Source organism: Salmo salar, chromosome 14 (assembly GCF_965601325.2).
Source record: "Salmo salar chromosome 14, fSalSal1, whole genome shotgun sequence".
Classification (NCBI taxonomy): Eukaryota; Metazoa; Chordata; class Actinopteri; order Salmoniformes; family Salmonidae; genus Salmo; species Salmo salar.
This window is the reverse complement of record NC_138304.1, coordinates 46,525,001-46,540,523: the sequence shown is the minus strand read 5'-3', so window position 1 is coordinate 46,540,523 and position 15,523 is coordinate 46,525,001. Positions and strand designations below refer to the sequence as shown.

Genomic DNA, 15,523 nt, shown 5'->3' with positions numbered 1-15,523 from the left:
ATGTATGTAGACTAGCTGACACGGAATCTACCCTGGGAGTCTAAGCTAGCCGTCTCGATGTGATATAAGAGTGTGTCCTCTGGACAAAGCGGTCTGCATGCAAGACACAAAGAAAGCAACTGGCCATTATTCCACATGACTGGATATGAATAGGACTCAATACATAAAGAACTTATAACTAGACAAAACACCTTTTTGAAACCAAGCTAACCCGAAGTACTGTGTGTTTCTACTCTGAGATACTAAGAGTAAAGTGATCATGTCTCTGTTAAATTTGCCCTTTTATGAAATGAACTCAAGCTGCTTTTGGTGAGCTCATTATGTCAACCTTGTGCCAAGAGAAAAAAGTATCTTGATGTTTACAATAGAATACAATAAAATAGGACTGTTTTATTATCACACATATTGTATATTTACTTTGAACATGTAGGTCAAATGTATGCCGGAATATAGTATTAGTATAAATTGTGAGGTCTAATGCGCAGTATATTTGAAAGCTTTTAAGGTCTCCTGATGAAAATGCAGCATGCTGGGAATCAGCCTGCGATTAGAACTCATGTTGTTAATAGAATGTGTAAACATACCCCGAAATGCATTTCACCTCACCCTCTCAGCCAATGGCACGGTTAGAAAACCAGTGGCTGCGCCGCTTGGGAAGCGTGCATTACAGAGGGAGAGATGCTACTCTCTGTTCTCTGACACTGCCCAGAGCGCCGTGCAACTGTACTGAGAGAAAGAGGAGGGGGTGGAGAGAGAGTAGAGGGGAAGAGGGGGAGGAAGAAGAGTAGAGGGGGAGGAGGGAGAGTAGAGGGGAAGAGGGGGAGGAGGAAGAGTAGAGGGGGAGGAGGGAGAGTAGAGGGGAAGAGAGGGAGGAGGGAGAGTAGAGGGGAGGAGGGAGACAAGAGGGGGAGGAGGGAGAGTAGAGGGGAGGAGGGAGACAAGAGGGGGAGGAGGGAGAGTAGAGGGGATGAGGGGGAGTAGGGAGAGTAGAGTGGGAGGAGGGAGAGTTGAGGACAAATGCTAGCATCAGTGGCACAGGCAGAATGAGAGAGAGCAGGGAACGGAATTATGTGGAGGAGGACTTTATTAAAAAGTGAGAGAGAGCAGCTGAAAGAGGAGGGCAGAGAGAGAGAGAAATGCTGTTGCCACGGAAGAGTGTGGATGAAGAATCATCCATCTTTAACAGCTTGTGAGGGATAAACGTATATGAAAAACTAGGGACGTAGGCAGGAATAAACGCTCATAGAAGACAAAACCAACCAGATCATACTACCACAGGCTGTGTATTGTAACTCCAGTCGATCAGATTCACACGAAGAAGAGAGAGAGGAAGAATATGTGGGAATCAGGCAGGTGAGATTACATAATCCCCCATCACACAGCGTCCACAGCCATGATGTCATCACAGCGGGATTAGAGCGCCTGCCTGGGCATTACAGCTGAGGACGGGGTGTGTGTGTGTGTGTGTGTGAGAACTCTGAAGAAGATGGAGAGGAGATCCAGCTATGAATGAAGGGCCACAGATGGATCATCACAACACAACCTGGGTTACGTGGAGAGTAATGTTTATTCCCACCACAACTGGACAAGATGAGAAACTGTTGTTTTAGGAGTAGGGAGCTCTGCTGAACAGAACAGAACAGACTGTAGTTCTTACCCACCCACTCTCACCAGGAAGCACCACATCTGGTCCACAGGGAGCCATTCTCTGCCTGCAGCGGTCCCAAACTCCCAGGGTTGGCGCTGAGACGAACAGGGTTGGAGTGGTGACACCCAGGGCTGGAGCCTGGACCAGAGCCCCTGGTTGGCACAGATAGCATGCTTCACCTGACCTCACCTGGTCTCATCACCTAGCATTACCTGTGGATTGTCCTGGGCTTCCCTGACTACAGGGAGGAGGAAGAGGAAGTCACTGCCTTACAGAAGAAGAAAAACAGAGACATTCAGAGTCAGCTACAGGAGACAGAGAACTTCCTGTTGAATGTGAGTGTTCTATACTCTACTGTGTTCTACTAGCCTGAGTGCCAATCTGTTTGTATTATCATGCTAACTCCCTGCCACTCATTGTCATGTCAAGGTTTGATTTGACAATGACAGCAATGGAATTGGCAAGAGCACAGGCTATGTTTCAACTATGTTTCGACTATGTTTCGACTACTGTATATGAGGCCAATTACAATAATTCTGTCATTACTGCCTTTTTTACCTCAGTTAGTGATGTCCTTCCTTAGTGTTCAGAATGTTCAGTTCTAGGACTGTTCTGTGTGATGAGGATGATGACGATGAGGATGATGACGATGAGGATGATGATGAGGATGAAGATGAGGCTGATGAGGATGATGAGGATGAGGCTGATGAGGATGATGAGGATGAGGCTGATGAGGCTGATGAGGATGACGATGAGGATGAGGCTGATGAGGATGACGATGAGGCTGATGAGGATGATGAGGATGAGGCTGATGAGGATGAGGATGAGGCTGATGAGGATGAGGCTGATGAGGATGACGATTAGGCTGAGGATGACGATGAGGATGAGGATGACGACGATGATATAATGATGATGAGTCCTGAGCCCATTCTATATCAATTAGCTGACCTTTCATGCATCGTTACATGCAGCTAATCTGGTTCAAATTACAGAGACAATGTCTTTTTCTATTCATCAACCAGAGTTAGGATCGCTGACATGGAGTATGAGGCAGAGTCAGCATCTCAAATGGAACCCTATTCCCTATTCCCTATTCCCTATTCCCTACATACCCCCCTGTTGGTTGCACATTCTAATACTATCATCAATGTACCTATTGAGTGTCTGCGTCATCAGAATGGCATGAAGATGTAGCAGAATACACCCCTACAGTCTGTTGTTCAGTACAGTCTGATAATATTATCAATGCCTCTATTGAGAGTGTCTGCAATGCATCATTTAAATGTCCTGACTTTGTTCCTCTTTAGCTATGGGGCAGGCACATGGTCCCATGCCCATACAAAAGGCTGTGTGATGTGTGAGTGTATCTAATCAGACAGTATGATAAGTAACATGTGAGAGGTGGAGTGTGAGAGAGCTGTAGAATGTCTGCAGGTCATACCTCTGACTATGTAGTGTTAATGTCTGCAGGTCATACCTCTGACTATGTAGTGTTAATGTCTGCAGGTCATAACTCTGACTATGTAGTGTTAATGTCTGCAGGTCATACCTCTGACTATGTAGTGTTAATGTCTGCAGGTCATACCTCTGACTATGTAGTGTTAATGTCTGCAGGTCATACCTCTGACTCTGTAGTGATAATGTCTGCAAGCCATACCTCTGCCTATGTAGTGTTAATGTCTGCTGTTCATACCTCTGACTATGTAGTGTTAATGTCTGCAGGTCATACCTCTGACTCTGTAGTTATAATGTCTGCAGGTCATACCTCTTCCTATGTAGTGTTAATGTCTACAGGTCATACCTCTGACTATGTAGTGTTAATGTCTGCAGGTCATACCTCTGACTCTGTAGTGATAATGTCTGCAGGTCATACCTCTGACTATGTAGTGTTAATGTCTGCAGGTCATACCTCTGACTATGTAGTGTTAATGTCTGCAGGTCATACCTCTGACTCTGTAGTTATAATGTCTACAGGTCATACCTCTGACTATGTAGTGTTAATGTCTGCAAGTCATACCTCTGACTCTGTAGTGATAATGTCTGCAGGCCATATGAACTGCTAGCTACTGTTGGGCCGCTGAGCCAATGACATCACTGCAGACAGAACAGAACAGAACAGACAGACGGAACCAATAGAACAGACAGAACAGAGAGCACAGAGTGCACACACAGTAATCTCCTGCTAACTAATATGTTCAGAAGTGCACTGCATTGCCACCAACCCCCCTATGCTGCTACAGGATTATTGGGAAAACAATTGTTTATATTGGAGGTGGAGTGTGCGACTCTATTTTTATAGTTTTATAGTTTATTCGCCGTCAGTCTGCACCTCCACACAAAATAGTTTTTCTGGGCGTGTCGCCAGCTCATCTTTTTTCTTCTACTATATTAGAGGTGACATCCTATTACATTAACAATGTAACATTAAAATCAACAGAGGACAATAAGGACTCCCAGCATTATGTTGAATGCAGACCGACATACGACACAACAATAAGGACTCCCAGCATTATGTTGAATGCAGACCGACATACGACACAACAATAAGGACTCCCAGCATTATGTTGAATGCAGACAAACATATGACACAACAATAAGGACTCCCAGCATTATGTTGAATGCAGACAGACATACGACACAACAATAAGGACTCCCAGCATTATGTTGAATGCAGATAGACATACGACACAACAATAAGGACTCCCAGCATTATGTTGAAGACACAACAATAAGGACTCCCAGCATTATGTTGAATGCAGACAGACATACGACACAACAATAAGAACTCCCAGAATTATGTTGAATGCAGACAGACATACGACACAAGATTTAGCTTCACACAACACATAGATTTTATTATTGTGCATTAAAACATCATAGTTCTAGTCCAGTGCTGGCCTTGTGGCCCGGAGGCAGACTGGTCATTTTAGTCCCCATTAGGGTTAGGGATGAACCCCATTAGCTGATTTCACACATGGGTTTGCTCTACTCTATATCAGTTCTACAACATATCAGTACCTTGTCTCTAGTCTATATCAGGGCTACAACATATCAGTACCTTGTCTATAGTCTATATCAGGGCTACAACATATCAGTACCTTGTCTATAGTCTATATCAGGGCTACAACATATCAGTACCTTGTCTATAGTCTAACAGGGCTACAGCATATCAGTACCTTGTCTATAGTCTAACAGGGCTACAACATATCAGTGCCTTGTCTCTAGTCTTTATCAGGGCTACAACATATCAGTACCTTGTCTCTAGTCTATATCAGGGCTACAACATATCAGTACCTTGTCTATAGTCTAACAGGGCTACAGCATATCAGTACCTTGTCTCTTGTCTATATCAGGGCTACAGCATATACATTTCTTGTCTCTAGGCTATATCAGGGCTACAACATATCAGCGCCTTGTCTCTTGTCTATATCAGGGTTACAACATATAAATGTCTTGTCTCTAGTCTATATCAGAGCTACAACATATCAGTACCTTGTCTATAGTCTAACAGGGCTACAGCATATCAGTGCCTTGTCTCTAGTCTATATCAGGGCTACAACATATCAGTACCTTGTCTCTAGTCTATATCAGGACTACAACATATCAGTACCTTGTCTATAGTCTAACAGGGCTACAGCATATCAGTACCTTGTCTATAGTCTAACAGGGCTACAGCATATCAGTACCTTGTCTATAGTCTATATCAGGGCTACAACATATACATTTCTTGTCTCTAGGCTATATCAGGGCTACAACATATCAGCGCCTTGTCTCTTGTCTATATCAGGGTTACAACATATCAGCGCCTTGTCTCTTGTCTATATCAGAGTTACAACATATAAATGTCTTGTCTCTAGTCTATATCAGGGCTACAACATATCAGCGCCTTGTCTTTTGTCTATATCAGGGCTACAACATATCAGCCTCTTGTCTCTAGATGAACAGGGCTACAGCATATCAGTGCCTTGTCTCTTGTCTATATCAGGGCTACAGTATATCAGGGCCTTGTCTCTAGTCTAGCAGGGCTACAACATATCAGTGCTTTGTCTGTGCTCTATATCAGTTCTACAACATATCAGCGCCTGGTCTCTGCTCTATATCAGGGCTATAACACATAAATGTCTTGTCTCTAGTCTATATCAGGGCTACAACATATCAGCGCCTTGTCTTTTGTCTATATCAGGGCTACAGTATTTCAGGGCCTTGACTCTAGTCTATATCAGGGCTACAACATATCAGTCTCTTGTCTCTAGACGAACAGGGCTACAGCATATCAGTGCCTTGTCTCTTGTCTATATCAGGGCTACAGTATATCAGGGCCTTGTCTCTAGTCTATATCAGGGCTACAGTATATCAGGGCCTTGTCTCTAGTCTAGCAGGGCTACAACATATCAATGCTTTGTCTGTGCTCTATATCAGTTCTACAACATATCAGCGCCTGGTCTCTGCTCTATATCAGGGCTACAACGCAGCAGTGTCTTGTCTCTGCTCTATATCAGGGCTACAACACAGCAGTGTCTTGTCTCTACTCTATTTCAGGGCTACAACACAGCAGTGTCTTGTCTCTACTCTATACCAGGGCTACAACATATCAGCGCCTTGTCTCTGCTCTATATCAGGGCTACAGCATATCAGTGTCTTGTCTCTAGTTGAACAGGGTTACAACATATCAGTGCCTTATCTCTACTCTATATCAGTTCTACAACATATCAGCGCCTTGTCTCTGCTCTATATCAGGGCTACGACATATCAGTGCCTTGTCTCTAGTCTATATCAGGGCTACAACATATCAGTGCCTTGTCTCTAGTCTATATCAGGGCTACAGCATATTAGTGCCTTGTCTCTAGTCTATATCAGGGCTACAGCATATCAGTGCCTTGTCTCTAGTCTATATCAGGGCTACAGCATATCAGTGCCTTGTCTCTAGTCTATATCAGGGCTACAGCATATCAGTGCCTTGTCTCTGCTCTATATCAGGGCTACAGCATATCAGTGCCTTGTCTCTGCTCTATATCAGGGCTACAGTATATCAGTGCCTTGTCTCTGCTCTATATCAGGGCTACAGCATATCAGTGCCTTGTCTCTAGTCTAACAGGGCTACAGCATATCAGTGCCTTGTCTCTGCTCTATATCAGGGCTACAACATATCAGTGCCTTGTCTCTAGTCTATATCAGGGCTACAACATATCAGTGCCTTGTCTCTAGGCTATATCAGGGCTACAACATATCAGTGACTTGTCTCTAGTCTAGCAGGCTTACTGCATATAAGCGCCTTATCTCTACTCTGTGTCAGTCCTACAACATATCAGCGCCTTGTCTCTAGTCTATATCAGGGCTACAACATATCAGTGCCTTGTCTCTAGGCTATATCAGGGCTACAACATATCAGTGCCTTGTCTCTAGTCTAACAGGGCTACAGCATATCAGTGTCTTGTCTCTACTCTATATCAGTTGTACAACATATCAGTGCCTTGTCTCTGCTCTATATCAGGGCTACAACATATCAGTGCCTTGTCTCTAGTCTAGCAGGGCTACAACACATCAGTGCCTTGACTCTGTCCCAAATGGCAGTGTTGGTAGGGCATGGCACTTACAGCGTCAGGGTTGTGGGTTTGATTCCCATGGGTGACCAGTGCGAACAAATATGAAAATGTATATACTCACTACTGTAAATCGCTCTGGATAAGAGCGTCTGCTAAATGACTAAAATGTATGATGTAGTGCACCACTTTTGACCAGGGCCCATATTTATTTATATATAGATTTTTTCAATGTAACAAATTCTTATTTACAATGATGGTCTACTTCTTGCCAAACCTGGACAACGCTGGGCCAATTGTGCGCCGCCCTATGGGACTCCCAATCACGGCCGGATGTGATACAGCCTGGATTCGAACCAGGGACTGTAGTAACACCTCTTGCACTGAGATGCAGTGCCTTAGAGCTCTGGTCAAAAGTAGTGCACTATATAGGGCATAGGGTGGCGTTTGGGACAAAGCCATGTCTGTAGACAAATATTATGCACTGAGACATCTCAGCTACATCTCAAACTGTACAGTATAGATTGATTCCATAGACAATATGTACAGTATAGATTGATTCCATAGGCAATTTGTACAGTATAGATTGATTCCATAGGCAATATGTACAGTATAGATTGATTCCATAGACAATATGTACAGTATAGATTGATTCCATAGGCAATATGTACAGTATAGATTGATTCCATAGGCAATATGTACAGTATAGATTGATTCCATAGGCAATATGTACAGTATAGATTTATTCCATAGGCAATATGTACAGTATAGATGGATTCCATAGGCAATATGTACAGTATAGATTGATTCCATAGACAATATGTACAGTATAGATTGATTCCATAGGCAATATGTACAGTATAATACCGTTCTAAATGTATTTATATGGCGTCTCCTCCCTGAAACATTATGTCACACTCCTGATGTTCTGTCCACACATGACTACCCTCAGCTGAGCTCAGGGCACGATTCACCAACATTACATCACTGTGCACCCTGTCAGTAAATAGACTGTGTTGTACTGTACTGAATGAAGATTGAACCACAGCTTATTGTGATTTGATTACATGATCTATTAAATAAAGGTACACTGAAGCTGAAGCACACAACCCAAATGATGTGTCTCCCTTCCCAGTGCACTTGTTTTCACCAGGGCACATAGAGCTCTGGTCAAAAGTAGTGCACTATGTAGGGTCTCTGGTACCGAACTCTGTTCAATGACAAGGACAGTTTGTTTTGTCCAGAAGGACCGGTGAGTTGTTCCATTGGAAGAGGACATTGTCATTGTAATATCCTTGCCCTTAGCACAATGTGAAGGGTCACATCATGAGTTGATTCTGTTTTAAGTCTCTGATCATTTTTATCATATTTAATATCATCCTTAGATGTTTTATATGTGTTTGTCATCTTCCCGCAGGGTATGGAAATGACTAGCTCTGGTCCCGGTCGTTCCTGTGCAGTCCTACTTAGTGGAGAGACGTGCACTAATGCCCTAGACTAGAGTTAGGAAATTACTCGTTTTAGTTTTGGTTTGAAACCAATGCCACCACATTGTTTATTATTTCTCTCTCTGTGTGTCTTGGAAAAAAGTTTAAACTTTCAGACTGTGCTTACCAGCCTTGCCAATATCACTTGTGTTTATTAAGCTTACCTGCCTTGCCATTATCACAAGTGATTATTAAGCTTACCAGCCTTGCCAATATCACTTGTGTTTATTAAGCTTACCTGTCTTGCGAATATCACTTGTATTTATTAAGCTTACCTGTCTTGCCAATATCACTTGTATTTATTAAGCTTATCTGTCTTGCCAATATCACTTGTGTTTATTAAGCTTACCTGTCTTGCCAATATCACTTGTATTTATTAAGCTTACCTGTCTTGCCAATATCACTTGTGTTTATTAAGCTTACCTGTCTTGCCAATATCACTTGTATTTATTAAGCTTACCTGTCTTGCCAATATCACTTGTGTTTATTAAGCTTACCTGTCTTGCCAGTATCACTTGTATTTATTAAGCTTACGTGTCGGCCTCACAGCCGTCGTCAGAGCTTCTCTTTGACAGTGACTCCAGCCTTGAGTGAACACGTTGGTTATAATTTCTATCTCTGTGTGTCTGACTGACAGTGATTCAGTTAGCACCTTGGTTAGGAGCAATTGTGTCTCTCTGTGTCTCTCTGACAGTGACTCGAAGAATGTTTGAGTGAACATGTTGTTTATAATCTCTCTCTGAAAGTGACCCTAGGGCCCAGGCTGATTGGAGGATGGGAACGGCAGAGGTCATGTCAGAGGTCACGGCACGCATGGACAGCATGGAGGTCAAGGACGAGTGGCAGGACGAAGACTTCCCCAGGTAGAGGAGCATAGCGATTTATGAGGAAACGATCAGAGCAGGGTTTGAACCAGTAACCATGTGTTTATTGAACGAGTGCACTACAACCTACTCCATAAAAGCCTGGGTCTCTTGGCAGAGGCAACTAACCTACATACAGTGTGGTTATATTGGTACACCTCAGTATTTTCACATTCTGTTTGAATACTAAAACATTTAATAAAAGATAATAACAAGTAATAACAAGGAGGAGGCAGTTCATTAGTAATACTGAGTTTGTTTTCTGTTTAATTCTATCAGACGATTTATAATGTTTGATTTCATGTCATTGGGTTCGACTCTCAACCTTAAATGGATAAATTATAAAACAGTACTGTAATTACACAGTTATTACAATGAATGTAAGTGATTAGTGATTAGCATGAAAAGAGAGGATGGGTTGACGTACATACATTGACATACAGTGCCTTCAGAAAGTATTCACACCCCTTAACGTTTTCCACATTTTGTTGTGTTACAGCCTGAATTTAAAATGGATTGAACTGAGATGTTTCACTGCCTGCACAAAATACCCCATAATGTCAAAAGTGTAATTATGTTTTTTGAAATGTTTACAAATGAATAACAAATAAAAAACTGAAATGTCTTGAGTCAATAAGTATTCACACCCCTTTGTTACGGCAAGCTTAAATAAGTTCAGGAGTAAAAATGTGCTTAACAAGTCATATAATAAGTTGCATGGACTTACTCTGTGTGCAATAATAGTGTTTAACATGATTTTTGAATGACTACTTCATTTCTGTACCCCTCACGTACAAATATCTGTAAGGTCCCTCATTCAAGCAATGCATTTCAAACACAGATTCAACCACAAAGACCTGGGAGATTTTCAAATGCCTCGGAAAGAAGGGCACCTATTGGTAGATGGTGGATGCATCATGTTATGGGTATGCTTGTAATCGTTAAAGACTGGCGAGTTTTTCAGGATAAAATATTAACGGAATGGAGCGAAGCACAGGCAAAATCCTAGAGGAAAACCTGGTTCAGTCTGCTTTCCACCAGACCCTGGGAGATGAATTCACCTTTCAGCAGGACAATGATCTAAAACACAAGCACAAATCTACACTGGAGTTGCTTAACAAGAATAAAGTGACTGTCCTGAAGGGTTGAGTTACAGTTTTGACTTAAATCTACTTCAAAATCTATGGCAAGACCTGAAAATGGTTACCTAGCAATGATCAACAACCAATTTGAAAGAGGTTGAAGAATTTTTAAAAGAATAATGGGCAAATGTTGCACAATCAAGGTGTGGAAAGCTCTTACCCAGAAAGACTCACAGCTTTAATTGCTTCCAAAGGTGTTTCTACTAAGTATTGACTCAGGGGTGTGAATACGTATGTAAATGAGATATTTCCATATTTCATGTTCAATACATTTCTAAAAATATGTTTTCACTTTGTCATTATGGCGTATTGTGTGGAGATGGGTGATGTTTTTTTTTGTTTTTTTTAATCCATTTTGAATTCAGTCTGTAACACAACAACATGTGGAATAAGTCAAAGGGTATGAATCCTTTCTGAAGTAGTATACATGGAGGCTACACATTCAGCTCGGACTCTCATAACTTGAAACTGACTTATCATAAAACAACCCTGTGTTACAACGGTATATAATTACCCATCAGTATGTACAGTAGACATTGGGCAGGTGTTCTTGCACATGTCTTGAACCAGGGGAAAAACAATGGGTAGCAGGTGCTTATATAGTCCTTCAGGTCACTCATTACGTCAACAGATTACATCATCAGATTACATAATCAGTTATTCACCTCAGGGTTACACTGGGGAAACTAATGTTGTTTGAAATGTGACTAAAAAAAAACATACACCCTTGAATCTTGAGGGTTGTGTTCAGTAGACATGAAACGTAGGAAACGTTTTGAAACACTAAACACATCAGGATGCAGCATGTAGGTACGTGTTCAATAAGGCTTGGAAAATGGGTGCAGTTTAAACTCAAGACAAGCTCATGAATCGTATATTTGAATTGATGGGGTTATATCTCAGGTGATATCACATTACATTTTATACTGCTTTCCCTGATTTTGACCAACTCACTAACAACTTAACTAAGTCTGGGATGGGTAGAAAGTAGTGAGAGGAAACTCTGGGATGGGTAGAGGAGTAGTGAGAGGAAACTCTAGGATGGGTAGAGGAGTAGTGAGAGGAAGCTCTGGGATGGGTAGAGGAGTAGTGAGAGGAAACTCTGGGATGGGTAGAAAGTAGTGAGAGGAAGCTCTGGGATGGGTAGAAAGTAGTGAGAGGAAACTCTAGGATGGGTAGAGGAGTAGTGAGAGGAAGCTCTGGGATGGGTAGAGGAGTAGTGAGAGGAAACTCTGGGATGGGTAGAGGAGTAGTGAAAGGAAACTCTGGGATGGGTAGAGGAGTAGTGAGAGAAACTCTGGGATGGGTAGAGGAGTAGTGAGAGGCAGCTCTGGGATGGGTAGAGGAGTAGTGAGAGGAAACTCTGGGATGGGTAGAGGAGTAGTGAGAGGAAACTCTGGGATGGGTAGAGGAGTAGTGAGAGGAAGCTCTGGGATGGGTAGAGGAGTAGTGAGAGGAAACTCTGGGATGGGTAGAGGAGTAGTGAGAGGAAACTCTGGGATGGGTAGAAAGTAGTGAGAGGAAGCTCTGGGATGGGTAGAGGAGTAGTAAGAGGAAACTCTGGGATGGGTAGAGGAGTAGTGAGAGGAAACTCTGGGATGGGTAGAAAGTAGTGAGAGGAAGCTCTGGGATGGGTGGAGGAGTAGTGAGAGGAAGCTCTGGGATGGGTAGAAAGTAGTGAGAGGAAGCTCTGGGATGGGTAGAAAGTAGTGAGAGGAAGCTCTGGAATGGGTAGAGGAGTAGTGAGAGGAAGCTCTGGGATGGGTAGAGGAGTAGTGAGAGGAAACTCTGGGATGGGTAGTGGAGTAGTGAGAGGAAGCTCTGGAATGGGTAGAGGAGTAGTGAGAGGAAACTCTGGGATGGGTAGAGGAGTAGTGAGAGGAAGCTCTGGGATGGGTAGAGGAGTAGTGAGAGGAAACTCTGGGATGGGTAGAAAGTAGTGAGAGGAAGCTCTGGGATGGGTAGAAAGTAGTGAGAGGAACCTCTGGGATGGGTAGAGGAGTAGTGAGAGGAAGCTCTGGGATGGGTAGAGGAGTAGTGAGAGGAAACTCTGGGATGGGTAGAGGAGTAGTGAGAGGAAACTCTGGGATGGGTAGAGGAGTAGTGAGAGAAAACTCTGGGATGGGTAGAGGAGTAGTGAGAGGAAGCTCTGGGATGGGTAGAGGGGTAGTGAGAGGAAACTCTGGGATGGGTAGAGGAGTAGTGAGAGGAAACTCTGGGATGGGTAGAGGAGTAGTGAGAGGAAACTCTGGGATGGGTAGAGGAGTAGTGAGAGGAAGCTCTGGGATGGGTAGAGGAGTAGTGAGAGGAAACTCTGGGATGGGTAGAGGAGTAGTGAGAGGAAACTCTGGGATGGGTAGAAAGTAGTGAGAGGAAGCTCTGGGATGGGTAGAAAGTAGTGAGAGGAAGCTCTGGAATGGGTAGAGGAGTAGTGAGAGGAAGCTCTGGGATGGGTAGAGGAGTAGTGAGAGGAAACTCTGGGATGGGTAGTGGAGTAGTGAGAGGAAGCTCTGGAATGGGTAGAGGAGTAGTGAGAGGAAACTCTGGGATGGGTAGAGGAGTAGTGAGAGGAAACTCTGGGATGGGTAGAGGAGTAGGGAGAGGAAGCTCTGGGATGGGTAGAGGAGTAGTGAGAGGAAGCTCTAGGATGGGTAGAAAGTAGTGAGAGGAAGCTCTGGGATGGGTAGAAAGTAGTGAGAGGAAACTCTGGGATGGGTAGAGAGTAGTGAGAGGAAATTCTGGGATGGGTAGAAAGTAGTGAGAGGAAACTCTGGGATGGGTAGAGGAGTAGTGAGAGGAAGCTCTGGGATGGGTAGAGGAGTAGTGAGAGGAAGCTCTGGGATGGGTAGAGGAGTAGTGAGAGTAAGCTCTGGGATGGGTAGAGGAGTAATGAGAGGAAGCTCTGGGATGGGTAGAAAGTAGTGAGAAGAAGCTCTGGGATGGGTAGAAAGTACTGAGAGGAAGCTCTGGGATAGGTAGAGGAGTAGTGAGAGGAAACTCTGGGATGGGTAGAAAGTAGTGAGAGGAAGCTCTGGGATGGGTAGAAAGTAGTGAGAGGAAGCTCTGGGATGGGTAGAGGAGTAGTGAGAGGAAGCTCTGGGATGGGTGAAAGTAGTGAGAGGAAACTGGGATGGGTAGAAAGTAGTGAGAGGAAGCTCTGGGATGGTAGAGGAGTAGTGAGAGGAAGCTCTGGGATGGGTAGAGGAGTAGTGAGAGTAAGCTCTGGGATGGGTAGAGGAGTAATGAGAGGAAGCTCTGGGATGGGTAGAAAGTAGTGAGAAGAAGCTCTGGGATGGGTAGAAAGTACTGAGAGGAAGCTCTGGGATAGGTAGAGGAGTAGTGAGAGGAAACTCTGGGATGGGTAGAAAGTAGTGAGAGGAAGCTCTGGGATGGGTAGAAAGTAGTGAGAGGAAGCTCTGGCATGGGTAGAGGAGTAGTGAGAGGAAGCTCTGGGATGGGTGAAAGTAGTGAGAGGAAACTGGGATGGGTAGAAAGTAGTGAGAGGAAGCTCTGGGATGGTAGAGGAGTAGTGAGAGGAAGCTCTGGGATGGGTAGAAGGTAGTGAGAGGAAACTCTGGGATGGGTAGAGGAGTAGTGAGAGGAAACTCTGGGATGGGTAGAAAGTAGTGAGAGGAAGCTCTGGGATGGGTAGAAAGTAGTGAGAGGAACCTCTAGGATGGGTAGAGGAGTAGTGAGAGGAAGCTCTGGGATGGGTAGAGGAGTAGTGAGAGGAAACTCTGGGATGGGTAGAGGAGTAGTGAGAGGAAACTCTGGGATGGGTAGAGGAGTAGTGAGAGGAAACTCTGGGATGGGTAGAGGAGTAGTGAGAGGAAACTCTGGGATGGGTAGAGGAGTAGTGAGAGGAAACTCTGGGATGGGTAGAGGAGTAGTGAGAGGAAACTCTGGGATGGGTAGAGGAGTAGTGAGAGGAAGCTCTGGGATGGGTAGAGGAGTAGTGAGAGGACACTCTGGATGGGTAGAGGAGTAGTGAGAGGAAACTCTGGGATGGGTAGAAAGTAGTGAGAGGAAACTCTGGGATGGGTAGAAAGTAGTGAGAGGAAGCTCTGGAATGGGTAGAGGAGTAGTGAGAGGAAGCTCTGGGATGGGTAGAGGAGTAGTGAGAGGAAACTCTGGGATGGGTAGAGGAGTAGTGAGAGGAAACTCTGGGATGGGTAGAGGAGTAGGGAGAGGAAGCTCTGGGATGGGTAGAGGAGTAGTGAGAGGAAGCTCTAGGATGGGTAGAAAGTAGTGAGAGGAAGCTCTGGGATGGGTAGAAAGTAGTGAGAGGAAACTCTGGGATGGGTAGAGGAGTAGTGAGAGGAAGCTCTGGGATGGGTAGAAAGTAGTGAGAGGAAATTCTGGGATGGGTAGAAAGTAGTGAGAGGAAACTCTGGGATGGGTAGAGGAGTAGTGAGAGGAAGCTCTGGGATGGGTAGAGGAGTAGTGAGAGGAAGCTCTGGGATGGGTAGAGGAGTAGTGAGAGTAAGCTCTGGGATGGGTAGAGGAGTAATGAGAGGAAGCTCGAGGATGGGTAGAAAGTAGTGAGAAGAAGCTCTGGGATGGGTAGAAAGTAGTAAGAGGAAGCTCTGGGATAGGTAGAGGAGTAGTGAGAGGAAACTCTGGGATGGGTAGAAAGTAGTGAGAGGAAGCTCTGGGATGGGTAGAAAGTAGTGAGAGGAAGCTCTGGCATGGGTAGAGGAGTAGTGAGAGGAAGCTCTGGGATGGGTGAAAGTAGTGAGAGGAAACTGGGATGGGTAGAAAGTAGTGAGAGGAAGCTCTGGGATGGTAGAGGAGTAGTGAGAGGAAGCTCTGGGATGGGTAGAAGGTAGTGAGAGGAAACTCT

General features: G+C 44.3%; 1 protein-coding gene across 2 annotated transcripts in view; it reads left to right on the top strand.

Moving 5' to 3' along the window:
• Positions 1–977: 977 nt before the first annotated feature.
• LOC106569610 (caytaxin) overlaps positions 978–15,523 on the top strand; it is a 34,140-nt gene continuing 19,594 nt past the window's right edge. For both annotated transcript variants that reach the window (XM_014141145.3, XM_014141143.3), the window contains exons 1-2: positions 978–1,983; positions 9,422–9,538. In XM_014141145.3, coding sequence (XP_013996620.1) covers positions 9,450–9,538 — 89 coding nt within the window. In that variant the 5' untranslated portion in view covers positions 978–1,983; positions 9,422–9,449. The remainder of the gene's footprint in view (positions 1,984–9,421; positions 9,539–15,523) is intronic.